Here is a 19413-nt window from a genome sequence, read left to right as displayed (position 1 = left end):
TATTTTTCCTTATTTTGGTATTGTTTAATGCTAGACGAAAAACAGTTGTGTGAAAAATTAGTTAGTGGCTTTTTATTAAAAATTTGGCTATATCACTGAATTCTGTATTCTCTCAATGTAGTTTATACCAAATTTCGAGAAAAAACTATTTAATGCTTATTGTAAAATTAATATTAAAGTTTTTATAACTTCAATTCTTCTCAAACGGGGTAAGCAATCTATGGAATCATAAATAATTTAAATAAACAAATAAAATGTGTTCTTCTATAACGCGAAGTTCCAAATTAAAAAATAATTTTTAATTTTAATGGATGCACCAATTATTTATTAGGAATAACCAAAAACCATAAAAATGACATGAGTATTGAACACTTTACTTTTTCATGAAATTTTTGTCAAATTTGTAACCGAGAAAAAGTAGGCTCTAACTCAAAAAAAAAAAATACATTAAATTGGACAATAAATAATAATTTTTTATAAGTTTTCATTTGAAATGTATCAGGAGATCCTAAATTGTCTCAGGGTGAGGGTACCTTCTTAGACAAACTTATTTCAAAAAATAAATACCTAATAATATCCTTCAAACGGCGATGGTAGATATTATATAAGAGTATTTGATCATATCTTTGTGGTATCTCATCGAGCCAGTTTCCAGCCCCAGCATAATAATATCTTTCATAACAACAAGTTATAAAATGGGGAGATATGGTGACCTAGTTTCGAGAAATAAAACGTTACATCTAGTGGTATTAGCAAGAAACTTAAAGTTCACTACTAGGGATTTATCCGTTTCGTTTGAAGCGATTGAACGTCTATTTTTACAGTCGAAACATCAGCGTTATCCGGTGTTGGTTAAACTTTGATGATTTTCCCCCACAGCTTTGTTGCCAAATGGCTCGTGTCGATGTTGGAAAGAAACTTCAATTACAGTTTTAACTATCTCCGAGCCAAAACCATTAGGTACATTTTTGTTGGTGCAAGCGTACAGGGCGTATAAATTAAACTGTGCCATTTAAGGGCGTACTAGTTTTAGAAAAATAAGAAGAGTGTTTTTGTGAGCCCTATAGCCAAGGTAAATTTTATCCATTTTGGTACGATAAACAAACAGTTTGAAAGGTGGTATTTAATTTGATGTATTCTGTATTTCAGACTTTTTATATTAATAGCTAACTCTAAGTCACAAGTAAATAAAAAGTATCCGGAATTATTTATTTTATGCTACCAAAAGCTGTTGATGAAAAACATGTAAGTAAATGTTATTTTAAAACGGGAAAAAGTCAGTGGCATACCATTTTTTTTATTAAAAAAGTTCTGGCATTCTTGTACGAACGCTACTGGTGCAAGTAGAAATATTCGGATCACCCCAAAAAAGCACATTTATCCCACCAAAGCGTTTTTCAAATTTCGAATCAATATCTTTAAAACTCTGAAATAATTAATAAAAATAAATTAAAAATTAAAATTGAAACACTCTTTATCTCGGAAACGAAACATACAAACATCCTGTAGAGTCCTTCATTAAAATTAAGATCATGATTTTATTTACGCTAATTTAGAACTGCTAAAATCTTTTAAATGAACAGAAAGTTATTTAAACTTGTTTTGTGTAATGCTGACATAATTTTTTTACCCAATACACATAGGTATACTCCAGGATACTATAGTGACACAATGTAATACATCAAAATTACTAAACACTAATATTATTGCCCTGTTTTCGAATTTACTTTAAGCGAGAAAACATAACATAATAAATATTTTCACCTAATCAACTAACACCTAATATTATACTGGAATGTTATGAATGATATGTTTTCAGATGAGTTTGAAAATTCCACAGATCTACGGAATCAAATTCATGATTGTTCTGTTGGAAGAATACATGTGTTTCTAACATTATTTTTTGGTCTAGGTATGTACAACTAGTGAAAAAATATGAATTCGTGTTACAGTTAGAAATTTTTTACATTTTTCTTCAATATATGTATATAATTATTCAACCTAAATATTCTGTTTAGTTTATTTTGTCAATTGAAAATAATAAATCTGTTACTTATGTCTTTTATACTTGACTAGGAGAACTTTATTAATAAAATAAGAGACTAGAAATCCTCCTAACTTATTCATTTACCTATTTTAACGATTCTTTTTGTTATACAGATATCGTGAAAGTTTGTCGGAAGCATGTCATGCCTAAAGAAAATTTAATTTTGTATCTACCTGTGTCTAATTTAAGATAAACTTCAATTTAATAAAATCAAGAAAAATCGTTATTGAAGATTTGATGATGTGAATGGATGAATGATGAAAAAGTAACATGGGAATGGTACGACATATAACCAATATTTTTTCATGAAAGAAAGCTTTAAATTCACCAGGAAATTAGGTACATAATTAAAAAAGGGAAAATATTGAATTGGTGCCATTTTCATCTGAGACTCTTTTTTGTACTACTTATATTGCCAGCGCTACGGAATAATACGTTTTAAGTGGACACCCTGTAGAGTGAGCTAGTACTACAAAAATTGGTGCATTGTGTTTCACCACCTTAAGAAGGAATCCATTGGAATTTTTTCCTTAAAAAGATCCCTATAGTACTTTTGCATTTTGAAAACGGACGTTGTTAACCGTGGCACTGAATTATTAAATTATTTGCACGTTTCTTACACCCTTCCATGAGAAAAAAATATCGTTAAAGTTTGATCAATAAATAAAAAAATTGTAGCCTTAAGTAGAACACAATTTAGATAAAATTAGCAAAAATTAGCATTGATACGCTCATTTTAATAAATTAAAAATTATTTTCCATAGTCAAGTATAAATTGGCCTTGGAGTTATGGTACAAAATGTGGCTCACAACCACGTTCTGTATTAAAAAATTAAAATAATTCCCTACCTAATTATCATTCGTTTAGTAACTTTTTACAATAAATAAAAGATAAATATTGAAGGCTTATGTATAGTATTATCACATTTTTCTTCATATAATATACAACGATTAGATATATAATATGTATTAAATTTTGGATATAGTAAGGCATATTCAGAAGAGAGAGATGAAATTGCTTTGATGCCTGAAGGGCCATAAGAAACGTTAATGTTGTTTTAAACAACAGTTCCGAGGTCCGAGGAAACCTGTTGGAAGTGCTCTTGACCTGTAATAACAAATGCAGTTTTAGTAATTTGTTTTGACGCTCCCATTTCATGTTTCATTTAAATAGAGAATTAAATCCGTTCATAAATAACTTTATTTATATACGACATGGTTCAGAACTTATCCAACGAAAATTAGACAAAGCGTGTACAAAGTTAAAATTCAGTTAATGTTTCGTACTCTTTACAGAAGAGAAGAAAAACTTAACTGGACGATAGTACATGAGTTCGACTAGAGTTTTTGGGATTTGTTTTTAAATTTTTATAATATACATACATATTTAGTTAGTGTTCAGTACGGTAAATCATATACTTAATTAATTAGTGACTAGTGTAGTGCAAACAGAGTAGGGCATTTTAGTATTTTTTATGTGTACTTTCTGTTTTTGGATAATTTTTTAATAACTGATCTAAATAAATATTTATACCAGTTGTATACCCACCATTTTTTTTGGAATAAGTTCTGAATGGTCATGTATATATTTTTATTATGTAATAATATTCTAAAGTCGTTTTTAAAATTGCTGTTTATGTCGGTTCTAATAATACGCCCATTAATAAAAACGTTTTAGAAAACTGAGGAAAGAAACTTACTTTCAAAATAGGTGGCTAGTTCGTGGTCATCACATTGGATCGCCAGTAATTTTGGTGTGAGCCCTCTATGATCGGTAACATCAAGTGCTGCACCACCGGCTACCAAAATGCAACAAATACTCCGCCACTTATAAGCCACAGCCTTGTGAAGCGCCGATTGGCCCCTAAAAACAAAGCTGCAATTAATACTGTTGCTTATTTAATACAAATCACCATTCATCGTTTAAAAGAGATGTTATTTTCAATAAATAATCGACTAACAACATATTTGTCATACTTTTAAAAATTATTTTTATGCTTCGTGAAACACTTGGTGGTTACTGGTTTTTTATCTTCCGTAAATTGTCGATAGGCGGTAGTTCTGGTGTCAAATTGTTGTTATGAGTTTTCAGATGCCAGTTACTCAGAAAGTTATTGTCAATTATCTCATCTTTTGGTTGCCTTATAGCGTTACTAATAATTTCTTTTACATTATATTTATGGTAAATGTTATTTATTTGTCTGATTTATAACAACTGACATCCAGATAGAAGTGTACCACAGGTTAGGACATTTATTGTAGTATCCCAGTGTTTTAGATATTGACAATGTTATTCCTCGCATTTAAAGAGGACAATTTTGCAATTCTCAATTAACAGTGATTTGGGACATCACTGAACTGAGAATATGTTGAGGAACAATTAAGGGAGTTTTTAGATTCATTCATTAGGTTAGTACAAACTATTGACACAAGTTCTTGCGACGTTTGGGTCCTTTCATATTGAGTTGTAACTGTTATTGGTTGTTGTGATGTTATTTGATTAGAAAATGGAAAAATTTGAGCTGCACCATATAAATATCAGTGCGGTTGTTATCCTGAATAAAAAGCACAGGCCGAGAAAAAAAGTGTTTGTCTTTTAGATCAGACACGGTTATTCCTATGTATTTTGATGTTCTGAAAACGAATTTCAGGGTTAGAAAAAATTCTAACGCAACGATTTTCCGCAAATCACCTTCAAATGCGTGATATTTCAGGTTTTCTGGCATTATTTCATGCCACTCATCAAAATTTGTGTGATATGAACAGAATTCTGATTTTCACAATTTTTGCATAAGACTGCGTATGAAAGGTTGAGGTATAGATTTTTAAGTTATGGAATATCATCAATCGACAATTGATTGTCAATAGGCTGTCAATATAGATATGGTGGTCAACAGCTTCATTTCGTGAATGGAGCTGGGTGTCTGCGAATCTTTACTTTCTGGTTCATTTGACAGTCGACATTTTGTATTCCTATTCTCCAATGCCATCAATTTTTATTCGGTAATATCATTTCATCAGGACTACGATATAGATTATTCCCCAAGATCGTGAATGCGTTGTCGTGGCCTTGAAGCTTGAGCTCTGGATGAATGTTGATTGATTTCCAATTCAGACTAAGATTCACCTATGGGCAAGTTCCCAGAATAAAAAATTTAGAATGGACGGATCAAGACGAAGAAAATCGTACGCAACAGGATCTCGGATACCCAGAAGGAGCAAGACTAGAAGTGGGCGAGCGGGCTTCTACTGGTCCTCATCAAGCAAACCGCAATGTATTGGAGGTGGGTCGCTTGGCCTCTAATGCAGCTACTGCAACAAGGCATCACAAGGATTGTCTGAATCCAATAAATAGGTTTTGCTTTATGTGTGGTGAGCATACTTTCAACAAATCTCTTCCGAATATAACTCAACGAATTCGAGAAATTTACAGAAACTATTTTAATGATTCCAGCTACGAAGTTTAACACAAATGGATTTCACCTGTTTCATTTGCTAAGTCTGCTTCAAATTACTTTAAAGATATGTTGATGTCATAAAACCAGAAATATCGTGCATTTGAAGGTGATTTGTGAAAAACTCTTGCGTCAGAATTTTTTCAGAAACCAAGAAATTCGTTTCCAGAACATTAAAATGCATACATATATAAAAGAACCTTATTTGATCTAAAAAACAAAAAAAATGTTTTATCGGCCTGTGTAGTTTTTAGTAGTTGATGTTGTCTTCATCGGCATGTGCATAAACAACATTTGTACGTTTAAAGTAACAACTAATAGTTGACTCTTGGTACGGCGATTCATATTTTCTGGAATCTTTTTAATCTCCAATGCCAATAATTTAACTTCATTCACACAATGATTTTGTCATAAAAAACTATAGAGTTCTTTTTAATTCACGACTCTAATTTATCCCATTACACCTACCGTCATTCGATATTACATTAATACATTATTGTCAAGAACCGTACGTCTTTTTTCAGAACACTATAATTAACTTATCTTCCTTATTTCACAATTTCCTTTCTTCGATTTTGTAAAAAAACAACGGACGTCGTCATCTTCATTAGCAGCTCTTTTTTTTATGGTACTAGATCCGATATTTTCATCTTTATTTTGTGTAAGATTACCTGGGGTTTCTTCGAGCAGGTTTCTAAAAATTGTACCTGACGAAATAGATATACTAGTACTGCACTCACTGTATCTACAATCGCCACAAAATTATGAATGAAAAAAGAACCTATAGACAATTGTCGCTGATAGTTTCAACACAACTGAATAACCACAAATGGAATCGTAGTGTGAATGTGTCCTCTTCACGGAGAAGTGTGGTAATTGACCGGAATTTCTCTAACATTCACGTAGCGATCGAAAATCCAGGCAGCTTCAAGTCGTTCGCGGTAATGCTGCTAAATTCTCCAGAATTGGGATGTAAAAGGGTCCATATTTACATTGCGATTTCATTATCGGATATTCAATTGTGTCGTAGAAGATGAAGGTGAAAATGAAGTAAATGATCTCCGTTCTATTTTTTACATTACATTACATTCCAACAATATTTATTCACATGGATATTTATATGATACAGCATAAAAAATATTACTTAATTCTGATTCAACTGTCTTTTTACTTTTCACTTACAAAATTTTTTTATTAGCTTATTATTTAAAGTTTTTTCTTTAAAACCTCTTTTAATTTGCAAACATGAAATTTAATTTATCTTGGGCTATGCAAAGCTTTCCTTCGGGTGGGAAATATTTTCTAAATATTATGTCTCCTACAGAAATATTACCTTGTTTCAGAAACAGCCTGTATATAGGGTGCTGCATAATGATGTGCAAATATTTTAAGTAGGTGTTTGGAAAGTAATTCTAGGGGGGGGGATACTTCCAATATATTTTTTTTGATTTGAGCCGCCCCTAAGGTAATATTCAAATCTCAAAATTGCCGAAAAAATTAGCTTTTATTCATTTTTTCACGAAAACGGTTAAATTTAGAAATTTGAATTTTGGTACACGTTAACAACTGAATGAACTGAATGGTATTTTTTGGTAGTCTTTTTTTTCAGGTTCATTTCTTTGAATGAAAGAAATTAGCACCTTTGGTTTTATTTCTCTTACAACTTTTTTCTACGTTAGCCAATTCCAACAAGAAAAACAACTTTTAATACTACATTTCATTTAGAAACCTTTTTACCCTTTCCATTTTTTCGTATACTTAATGGTTTACGAGCAAAAAATTAAATTATTTTTCTTTGCCGATTAGGTACACATAATTAGTATAACAGTTACCAAAAACGATCGTCGTTTTTGACATGCTTTTTGTGACAATTCTTTTTTATCAATAGGAAAAGCTAAGCAAATATGAATTAAAAATTTAATAAAAAAAGTAAAATCTAATTTTTTCGGAGACTGAGATTTGAATATTTTCTCAGCAGGCTCAAATCAAAAAAATGTATTGGAAGTATCCCACTCAAATTACTTTTTAAACACCTCCTTAAAATATTTGCACATCATTATGAAACACCCTGTATATCCAAAAATTCGTTGAATGAAGACTTGTCCAAAGATATTTTTTATCGTGCTCTCGTCATATACCTTTATAATCTCTTTATTCCTTTTTGATAATAGCTAATTTTCATCGAATGCATTGCAGGAATGCTCAAAGTAATGGAATTTTTAACAGATTCAAGAATCGTAGCCTAAGAGCCCTTATTCAAGTTGTAAAATTTCGTACGTACAACGAACCACATCCTTCAGTTTCATTTAATGCAATCTGACTATGTTTTTACGAACAACGCTTTATTTTATTTTAGGTATTTCAATTTTTCAATGTTTTGTTTCTGTAGCAGTCTCAAACTGTTTTCAAACTATCAGATATATTCGCCGACTTAAATGTCATGTATGTACATTCAGCGAGTCTAAGGTCACGAATCAATTGGTTAAATCAGTCTTCAACTGCTGCAAAAACAGACCTAACAGCCACTTTATATGAAGCGAATGGTCGGTATAAATCATCAGGATATGATAATTTAGTTTAGCTGATTGATCATATGCGCTCCATTACACTCGGTTATAAGTGACCATGCTTTAAATAGCTTTGTCATGGAAAAAGCCCCGAAAATCGTGGTCGGGTTTCCCACTAAACACATTAACAAGCATATCGATTAAATCAAACCAATTACAGATTCGCCCTTAAAAATATATAAGAAATACATGGAACGGTTCCCACATTATGATTTGGCATTTCATAATGCGTTAACAGCGTGTCGTGACTCACATCATTTTCCCAGATACAATCCCTTTCGGATTACTTCATTTTGCTATACCCAACAGAGCTGGGCGCAAAGGCGTATACACATTAACTTGCCACGGTTGGTGTACTGAATATTTTTTTTCCTAAACTTTGTTACAGTTTCTATTTGAGTAAAAAATTGTTCTCATACAGTCGGCTTCCTGAAATTCACAATTTTGAAGTATGAAATACGTTTGGGGCTCTATAGTTATTTTGCTGAAGGAAACAATTTTATGTGACAATTTACACACAATTTTACAGAGCGGCCAAAAAATTTACATTAATGTGTTTGTAAATTGGCTCATATATTTTATTTATTTTGCAAAATAAGTGTAGATGCTCATTTCGAGGAAAAATTTCAATAAATGTTTCTCGTGCCTCTTTTTTTTATATATCAAGGCCGACAATTTCAGGAAAGTAATTTTCAACGTTAATATCTCGAAAATAGTTGCAAACATAAAAAACGTTAATTAGAAATCAACTAAAAGTCCACTATCGAAATAAGGGTGCGTTTCTAAGAGAACCATAAGGTGATGTAAATGTAAAACTAATATTTTTACCCACTGAAAATATAATACACTAAAATTAATAACTGAAAATATACAGGGTGTTAATGAACTTATGTCAAAAATTTAAAGCGGTGAAAAAGGACCAAAAGCTGAATGAACTGATGTCACAAACTTGTATCGGAAGTTTAAGGTCATAGAGAAAAAACCTAATTAAAAATGTGTTTAAAACCGTTTTGGAACTGCTTAAATACATGTATTTTATCACGGCGAGTACTTACAAAAAATTTTGTAACACTTTTTACGAGTTTGTAGGTTTCGTATGAAACCGGACTGTATTCGAAAGTCAGTTTGTCACTGCTCAAAATAATTAGAAGAACACTTATTTAAATCTCAATAAATTTTTTATTTGTAATACTATATAAATCTAATAATGCATATCTTGAAGACTAACATTTTGTTAGAATAAATTTACGAAAATTAAACAAATTCGATTCGATGGGGTTTAGATCAGGACTTAGCGGAGGCCAATCCATGGATTGAATCCCATGATGTTGAAGGTACTTCATGGTGATAGTCGCAGTTGCCTTGCGTTATCTTGCATAAACAGAAAATTTGGACCTATACCATAAGCGGCTGGTATAACATGATCTTCTAGAATGAGATCAATGTATCGTTCAGCGGTTAGAGTCCCTGGAGCTATGACAAGATCGGTTCTTTCATCAAGACTAATTCCGCCCCAAACCATCACTGACCAACCACCAAATTTTTCGACTTCTTGTATGGTAGCTGAAGAATGGCGTTCATGTGGATGTCGGTATACACGTACTCGACCAACACAACGACTTAACGAAATCGTGACTCATCTGTGAAGAGTACTGGTCTCCAATATCGAAGTTGCCATGCCACATGCTCACGTGCAAAATGTAAACGAGACCTTATGTGATACGGAGTTAAAATAGGTTTTCACACGGGTCTTCTTGGTCTCAAGTGTGCTTCTCTCAGTCTATTCCTAACTGTCTGATCTGAAATTTCAAACCCATAAGTCGTTCTGAGCCTACTTTGAAGGTCTTTTGCTGTGGATGTACGAGAACGCAAGGAGGATAGGACTAAAAACCTGTCCTGAATTCGGTTTGTTTTCCTCTTAGGACCTTGTCCTATGCGTCTTTTATATCGTCCGGTTTCTAAGTAACGATTCCACACGCGATGGATGACAGAAGGGCTTACGTTAAAATCTCTTCAACCTGTCGAATACTGGTGCCATACTCTATACTAGCAACAACACGAACGACTTCAACTTCACTTAGATGCCTCATTTTTTACAATTTATGCTGAACTGTCAACATTGTTTACTATACTAAGGCACAGCATATTTCTAAATTGAAATTTTGGTTGTATGTTTCACTTTATTTCTTGTAGTTTTTTGAATTGGTACTATTGTCGTAATAATGATTATGTAAATTTGTTTTATTTTCGTAAATTTATTCGAACAAAATGTTAGTCTTTAAGATATGCATTATTAGATTTATATAGTATTACAAATAAAAAAGTTATTGAGATTTAAATAAGTGTTCCTCTAATTATTTTGAGCAGTGTATATTGTTGTAGTGATTGCTGTGCTGTTTTTCGAGCGTACATTTAATAGCCGTATTCCCAAGTTTTCTTTTGAAAATGGCGCATTTATTTAGCTAGCAATCGCAAATATTATGATATGCTCGTAATTTATGGCGAAGCCAACGAAAATGCCCACAGAACTTGTCAGGTGTACCATGAAAGATATCCTGAACGACGTGCTCCCACACCAGAAATATCGCACAAGTAAATATTTCGCATCCCGTTGTGTGGCGGTCATTACGAGAAGCTCAGTAGTACCCATTTCATATTCAACGTGTTCAAGCGCTTACTCCCGAGGATTTTCCACTACGTCGAGGTTTTTGCGTATGGTTGCTTGAGGCACATGCAAGAAATCCTCAATTTACAGCGCAAATACATGTTTCAGTCGAAATGGTATACGTAACGTCCACAACACTCACCACTGGATTATCGAAAATCCACACGAAATACGTCGCGTTGCCTTTCAGCAACAGTTTTCAGTGAACATGTGGGCCGGTATCGTTAATGACACTTTAATAGGACCTTTTCAATTGCCTAGACGATTAGATATCTACATTTTTTTGCAAAATCGCTTGCCGGAGTTATTGTTAAGACGTGTCATTAAATGTTCGGCAAAATATGTGGTTACTGCATGACGGAACCCCCGCTCACTTTTTTTCAGAGTGCGCGACTTTCTAAACATTACTTTTCCCGATCGCTGGATAGGCCGCGGCAGCCTAGTTAGATGGCCCCTCCGGTTCTCGGATCACACCCCTTTAGACTTCTTTTTGTGGGGATATGTGAAAAGTGTTGTGTATTTCACGGAAGTTCGTGACATCGATCAACTGCGTTATCGTATTGTCGAAGCTTGTAATACGATTCGAGAGGACGTGGCAATGTTGCGACGCGTACGAGCGAATTGGATACGTTACGCTGAAGCTTGTGTGCAAGTAAATGGTGCGTACATCGAACATCTATGAAAACCAGCAGTTGTGGCTCCTTGCAATGTTGAGGTAAGTCAGATTTTAAAATTCCATTTTACTCAACACAAATCCGTGAATTTACCTCATTTTGGCATAAGGGACACGTGGCAAAAATATTTGACATAAGTTCATTAACATCCTCTATTTGACACTCTTTAAAATATAAATGATGCTTTCTAGAAATAAGTAGAAGATACCAGTGACGAAAGCAACAATTTTACTCCCAAAGCTCTTACATTATTTATTACTAGACTAATTCGTGAATTAAAAACAGATCTGTTTGAATTTAGTTTGATAACTGAGAAATTTAATGAAAATGATTTGGAAGGTTGAAAGCCTGCATTACCGTAGAAGGAGGCCATTTTCAATAACTGTTGTGATTTTTGTTATTTATTTGCTTAGTTTTGAAATATTTTTTTTATCATGTCGCTATTTTCTTTCATGTTTTCCATCATAAAACGTCATTTCTCTTGAAAACTGTTACCGTTAGAGTTTTTGATGATGTGTACTTTTTTGTGTAGAAAGCGGTTTCAAAATACCAATGTTCCCATAGTCGTAAAAATTGGGGACAAAAGAACCTCACGCAATCCTAAAATCTCTGCCATTGTCATATGAATAAAAATTGAATTAGCGCCCAAGAGTAGCTAATGTTAATGATAATAAGTGTACAAAATTTGAGTTCTGTATTTCAAACGGTTACTGAGATATCGTCAAAAAACTGAAAAAAAGGATTTTTTTTTTGACATCCTATATCTTGAAAACGCTGCGTTTGCGGGCATGATTGCTATGTTTACTAAGACTTGTTTACTTCTAATATCATGTGCTTATAGCTGTTCCAATTCGCGCTATTAATTATGATACACCCTGTATATAACTTAATGGACAATAACATAACTTGAGGATATACCTAATCTCAATAAGCAGAGTTGATTTATTTTTTGTTTTTAATGGTGACCTATGTTTGATAACATCAAAGAGAGCCGTGCTTTGACTTTAAAAGTATTTATATCCAGTTCTTTCTTTGTTCCTTCTTTCAATGATTTAAAAATCTCCTCTACCGTCTAGTTCAAAGTCGCATTATGGGACTTACAGATTGGAATCCTTCACGTTCAGGATGGAGGGAGCGTAGCTTATCAGGTATTTCACAATGTCCTTGTGACCATAGCGGGCAGCATAATGAAGCATTGTTTGGCCCGAGGGATCTCTCGTTTGTAAAGAATATCCCTGGCTGTGGAGTTCTTTAACCTGAAAGTGAATTTTATATGCTGAGTCGAGGTAAGAAGTCAGAAGAAGTTAGTTCAAACTATTGCTAATGCAGTTTTGGAATAAATTGGATTTAAAGGTTCTGGTATGTGAAAAAACTTGTCTGCTAAAGCAGTTTTAATGAGCCTCTCAGCGAAAGTAATTAATTTAAAGGGACTGAACTGCATCTTACAATTAATTAAATTTAATTAACATATTCTAGTCCTCTGGTAAATATGCTATTTACTGCATTCTGCGTCATAAATACTCTAAGTTTATTGTTCATAAAAAATATCCTAGGTATACTTTCTTCGTCATTTTTAAGATGAACATCACAGGACTTAAACTGAAAGAAATACAGGCATGGTTAAATTGGTCATTTTTAAAATTATAAAAAGAAATTGAAAGTAAGTCGAATAGTTCCTGAAATATTTTGGAAAAATTGAAAGTTTTTTTTTATCCATCATAACTTACTTATTATCAAAAGCAGTATAATGACATTTTTCCATTAGATGAAGTATAAAATTACGAACTGAATGATGTATCATACTACTTGATCCAATCAACTTTATTAAGGGTGAAATAACATCAAATAAACGAAAATTTTGATTTCAAACAAAAAGAGCAAAATGACATTCTGGTATAGTCTTTCCGATCTCAATTGAAGAACCACGAGGATGACAGTATGTACCAGGTTCGATCGTTGACGACCCAACTATTGGCATTGAACTATTTAAAAAACCTGTTCCCACATTTATTTAGCCATACCCATATACAGGTCTGGTCGAACTAAATGTGCAGGTGGTAGAAATGTGTAAGCCCAGTTGAAGAATGAGCGTGCGGCCAAACATCAATACGTACTGTTGCTCTGGTCGACTGCGTCAAATTTCAGTTGTCGACAAGTCGTCTGGCTGTGCAGTGCAGCAATGCGGAATTTGGTGTGATTCAGGTAATTTTAATTTATTATAGTCACCTTCTATTAATCATTCATATTACAATTGCGAAAGGAAGAAATAAGAGGGATATTTTGTTTATTAGGTAATATTATTACAACATGGCATTTTGGAGACCTTTTGAAACGGTACAAAATGAAATTTACCATTAATATGATAAAATTGTTTGAGGACAAATAATTAACATATGTTGTTGGCCAAATGAACTTAATAGAAATTTTCTACACATTATATGTATACAAATTATATTTTTTTACCTTTAGCCGAAATCTTTTTTAGGGACGCCTATGAAACTCTTTAAATTTCATTGCTAGGCGTTTTTATACATGTCCAACTGATTTTTTTTTATAAAATTATATTTTTACTGGATTAATGGAGGATATTTTAAAAGGGAATTTTGAGTAATGTCATGATGACAGATATATATTTTTACCGTTGCATTGTTCAATTAATAATATTTAGTTAATTTTGAAGTTCTGATATAAATATTTATTACTAGATATTACTAATACTATTCAATGCTAGTCAGGACGTGTAGTCCGCAGAGTAATTATTTCGCGGAATGTCATCAGTTAAGAATCTTGTCTACGAGGTTAGATTTATTTTGTGTACCTAGACTTTTGATACTTTAATAAGATTTTTATATGATTTTTTAATTTGTTCAAGTTAATACCTTTAAAATAAACTAAAAAAAATGCTTGTCTGTTATGAAACACGAATTTTTATATATTATTTAATAATACCAGAAACGCTATTCATTTTCAAGTGTTGGACATTTATTTACACAATCACAAAAATGTTCTATTCTTCCTACCTTTCACCCTCTAATATAATGTAGTATAAACTTCCGTCTTTTTGACGAAGACTAGATAATTAAACCGCCACGAAGATATAATAATTTTCAACAATTATCTCAGAAAATAAATTGCTAGCCCCTGGACTAGAATTAGACCAGATGTGATAGATTTCCCTGTTTTAATTGCATGTGGTTTCATTCAATTAAATTCAAATACTGACGTACTTTACGGAGCCGTTGGCTCCAATATTACCGAGAAGCGGAACTTCCGACAGTCGTATAAATTCGGCTGGGTTTTCAACATTTTTTCCATCAGAATAAAGTGTCGTAATGAGGCAACAAATTATATCTTGCTATATGACAAGATTATATTTTAAATAATCACATGAACTATACCGTCAGCTTAATGTGTTGATAACCAGTATGCATTATTTTCGTTCAAGTATTCTATTGGTATAGTNATTAAAAAAAGTGATCATTTCATAATTTTACAATTCATTTCCAATAAAAATGATCTCTTTCATTTTCTTCGTGTCTCTCATAGTTTAGTCACAAATTGGATATTCATAGAAGTCTGTTTTTCGACGACTGTGTTAACATGCGACAATGCTTCTGAATTCAGTATGCCGTGAAAACAAAATCCAATTTATTATGTAGTTTTGAATGTGACAGTTAATGTTTATGATAAATAGCGTTTATGCAGTTTATGTATATGTGGTTTTTCAATAATGGCGCAGGTTGCATTCACAAATGAAGAGTATGCAGATATGCATTTGATGTATGGTGCAGCCTGGGGTAATGCTGTTGAAGCGAGACGATTGTACGCAGAAAACTTTCGTGGGAGAAGAATTCCTGACCGAAGGGTATTTCAGGCAGTTGACGCGCGTTTAAGGGAAATTAGAATGCGTATAGGGGCTACTGAGAGACCGCGACTCCGACAACAAAATTTTGAAGATCAGATTCTTCAAATGGTGGAAAGGGAACCAACGACAAGCACCAGAAAAAATAGCTCTGAATTGGGCGTAAGTCATACAACGGTCTGGCGCACAATTCGTAATCAACAGCTGTATCCATTTCACTTTCAAAAGGTGCAAGCGTTGACTCCAGCAGATTATCCACCTCGACAACAATTTTGTCGCTGGCTGCTGAACCGTTGTGCAGAAGAGCCTAACTTTGTAGCACACATATTATTTACTGATGAAGCCAGTTTTGCAAGAGATGGCATAATGAACTCACACAACATGCATTACTGGGCTGACGAGAACCCTAATTGGACTGTCGCTGGTACGCATCAACAGCAGTTCTCGCTAAATATCTGGTGTGGTATTATTGGCGATATTTTAATCGGGCCACATGTTTTGCCAAACCGTTTAACCGGCCAAGCCTATAGGCATTTTTTAGAGGAAATCCTACCAGGATTGTTGGAAGAGGTTCCACTTGCAACAAGAGTATTGCTCTGGTTTATGCAGGACGGGGCACCTGCCCACTTCAGTTTAGCTGCCAGGAATTATTTGCAGAACACCTATCCAAATAGGTGGATAGCTCGAGGGGGTCATGTAGCTTGGCCAGCAAGGTCGCCTGACCTGAACCCCCTTGACTTCTTTTTGTGGGGTCACTTAAAAAGTTTGGTATACGAAACAGAGGTTCAAAGTATTGAAGATCTACAGCTTCGCATACAAAATAGTTGTAGAGCAATTTTAAATACCCCAGGGATTTTCGAACGAGTTCGGAGATCGTTATTACGTCGAGCTGAAGCGTGCATCCTAGTTCAAGGACGGCACTTCGAACAATTATTGTAAATTTTTATTAGATAGGAGTCTAATATTTAATAATAATAAATTATATTGAAACAAGTTTTGATTTTATCTGACATGAAGTTTTCTTATAATAATTTTGATCATATGTATATTATCTTAATTAAATAAAAAGGACAAATAATGTGTTAAGTACTACTACATACTTCTTCTTAAGATTATGGCAATAGGATACATAAATTATTACTGCGCCAGAAATTTTCAAAATTAAGCAAAATATCATATTACTTATTGTAGTTAATATGTTCAATAGCAGTTAACAATCGAATAGCACAATTTTGCTCCACATAAACATTTCAATTTGTGACTAAACTATGAGAGACACGAAGAAAATGAAAGAGACCATTTTTATTGGAAATGAATTGTAAAATTATGAAATGATCACTTTTTTTAATTTAACCAGTGGCGTCACATATTTATTTTGCCCAAAGTGACAGACTCACCCTGTATCTACGCCACTGCTTAATTTTAAAGAGCCATATTTTGGCAGCAAATGCAATATCCTCGGCTTACACAGTACCCCAAATTTGTTAACAATATCTTAATCCGTTTAAGTTATGAAAGAAAATTTTAATTTATAGAAAAAAATCAACCCCCTGTATCTTCATAACGAAGGAAGTTAGAACAAAAGTTTACCTGACTTTTATTCTTATTTTTATTCCCAAAATATGCTCACGTGTTTGTGACATATCAAACTGAAACACCCTGTATATCCCTCGAAAGCGTTTTTCAAATTTTGATTCATCTTTAAAACTATTTGAAATAATTCATAAAAATACATAAGAAATTAAAACTTAAACTCTCTGTATCTCGGAAATGAAGAATATTTCGACCTATGTTTATATGAAATTTTTTTCACAAAATAACCCCTAAATACCCCTAAAATATTTCGCACTTAGTTACAAACACCCTGTATAATACATTCTAGTAGCTACTAAGAAGTGCCCCACGAGTAAGGCAGAATTTGAATTGTGTGCAATTTTCGATAGAATGAATGAAGCAACAGTGAAAAGATTAGTAGGCACATTTGTACAAACAGGTTTGGTTGCAGACAATAAAAAAATTAATTTTCACAATCTTCACGCGCTCATCTGGAATGAAAATGGCGCACAATTCAATTCTTCCGTTATTTTTGGGAGAGCCTTTAAATTGCCTTAGTAACCACTTGAATTGCAGTAAGTAAACGTTCGTTTGTCTTTGCTACAGTCATGTATTTAAAACAAAATTAACTCCTGGTGCAATAAAAAAATAACACTCTCAGAAATTACGTACTCAAAATAGTTTTTAATCCAAACATTGTAAGAAATAATCATAGTAAGTGTGTTTTTCATTTCAACACACTGTTTCTTCAGAAAAGAAACATTTTCAGATACATATTCTAAGGACTTTTTTTCATATTTCTTTTGTAATTAATTTTTGAGATATGTATATTTTATGATCCTTAAAAAATGTAGTTTAGGAAATAATTTTTGAATCTAAACGTTGAATTAAAAAAGAAATATGTTTCAATACTTTTGTCAATTTCATAGAATTATCTATTTTGTTTAAATAAAACTACTTTCAAAAGTTAATTGCATCAGTGCCAGAGAAGCATTTTCATATTATTAAAATAACCATTTCAATTCATTTTTAATTAAACTGTTATAAAACATTATGTAAATGTCTAGTGCATATCGCGTGTGTTCTTGTTATTCTTAATAGATTTTTCTCGTGGGCGGTAATATTTTAAATTAAAAGCAATTTCCCCAAGGACTAAATAAATAAGTATTTCGTTTACGAACTTAAAGATATATTTAGACTTTTTGTACGATAAAAAGCCTCTCGATATCATTTAATAAATTAATTTTTAGATGTTTCTTAAATAGTAATACATGCCTGCAAGAATATTGGGTACATATAAAAAAGATAAAACATTTTCATTCAGTCATATTTTACTTCATAGTGTTTTATGTTAAAATTTTGATAAAAATTTTATTCGTTTTTTTGTTAAGTATAAACAGGGACCGCATCAATATGTCTGCTATCTACTGTAAGTGTATCTATTGATATGTTTATATTGAGTTGTCCAATTGAAAACAAATTGCTTTGGCGAAATAAATTGAACAAGTTGGAGAAGTTATTGGTACAACAAATACAAAAATGGTAATTTTCTAGCTTCAACAAATTGATCAAGAAAATGAAGAGAATGAGACTGATTCTTATTTATTTACAAATTTTGAAATTTCTTAGTGGCTTTTCATATTAATTCTGTAGTAGGTACTAATAGTCCAATTAAATAAGCCTTTAAATTGAAATTTTGGTCAACTTGCCTGAATTTTTGATATGAGTTTAGTTTGAGGTATATTATAACAATAAGTGGCGGTAATTATTTGTTCATCCCCCGGCCAAGGGTGAAAAAAGATAAAACAAAGAAGTTTTTCAAGATAACTCAAAAGGGGCTAGGGCTAGAAAAAAAAGTTGTAAAGCATACAATTCTACATAAAAATGTCTTCTTGACTTTTTCTTGTACTATTAAAATTAATAGAGTTAGGGAGGCTCGAAGTTAAGGGAAGATTTCAGAAATTTAAAAAAATCATAACAAGCAGAAAAACTAATGAATTTTGTATTTTTTTTCAATCTACTCTAAAAAATGTAAAGAGACACGTATTTTTTTAATTGGCGGAAAAACATATTCACGGGGTGAAATACACCCTCAAAGTTCGCCCCCGCAAAACAGTTTTTTCAAAATTTCCGGGGTTCTAATTTTGAAATGAAACAAAATGGAAATTACTTATGATAAAAACAAATATTTCGCAAGTGATTCCGTGTTTGGGGGTTGCTACCCTTATTTTTTATTTCAGAAAAATTATATTTTTTATTTATAAAAAAATCATATTTACTCAAAAAGAATTAAAAATATGATTTATGTAAACAAATTGACAAAATTAAATTGACCTGTTTCGAGGTTAAAATCTATATTTAGGGGGGTGAACAACAAATTGAAATTGTTATAACTTTCTTATTAAAAATTAAAAAATATATCTATTTCTCTGAAAAGAAAGGTTACATTTTTTAGAGTAGATCGAAAAAAAAATTACAAAATTCATTCATTTTTCTGCTTATGATTTTTTTAAATTTCTGAAATCTTCCCTTAACTTCTAGCCTCCCTAACTCTGTTAATTTTAATAATACAAGAAAAAGTCAAGAGGC

The 19413-nt window shown here is 32.4% G+C and overlaps 1 protein-coding gene across 6 annotated transcripts in view; it reads right to left on the bottom strand.

The window, feature by feature from the left end:
• Positions 1-1430: 1430 nt before the first annotated feature.
• Positions 1431-19413, bottom strand: part of LOC108913671 (eye-specific diacylglycerol kinase) — a 674863-nt gene continuing 656880 nt past the window's right edge. For all 6 annotated transcript variants that reach the window (XM_018719260.1, XM_018719268.1, XM_018719273.1 and 3 more), the window contains exons 16-18: positions 12510-12664; positions 3748-3911; positions 1431-3155 (exon numbers count right to left, since the gene is read on the bottom strand). In XM_018719260.1, coding sequence (XP_018574776.1) covers positions 3106-3155; positions 3748-3911; positions 12510-12664 — 369 coding nt within the window. In that variant the 3' untranslated portion in view covers positions 1431-3105. The remainder of the gene's footprint in view (positions 3156-3747; positions 3912-12509; positions 12665-19413) is intronic.

This window comes from Anoplophora glabripennis, unplaced genomic scaffold (assembly GCF_000390285.2).
Source record: "Anoplophora glabripennis isolate ALB-LARVAE unplaced genomic scaffold, Agla_2.0 scaffold34, whole genome shotgun sequence".
Lineage (NCBI taxonomy): Eukaryota > Metazoa > Arthropoda > Insecta > Coleoptera > Cerambycidae > Anoplophora > Anoplophora glabripennis.
Note: the sequence above shows the minus strand (reverse complement) of the source record. Positions and strands in the feature narration are given on the sequence as shown.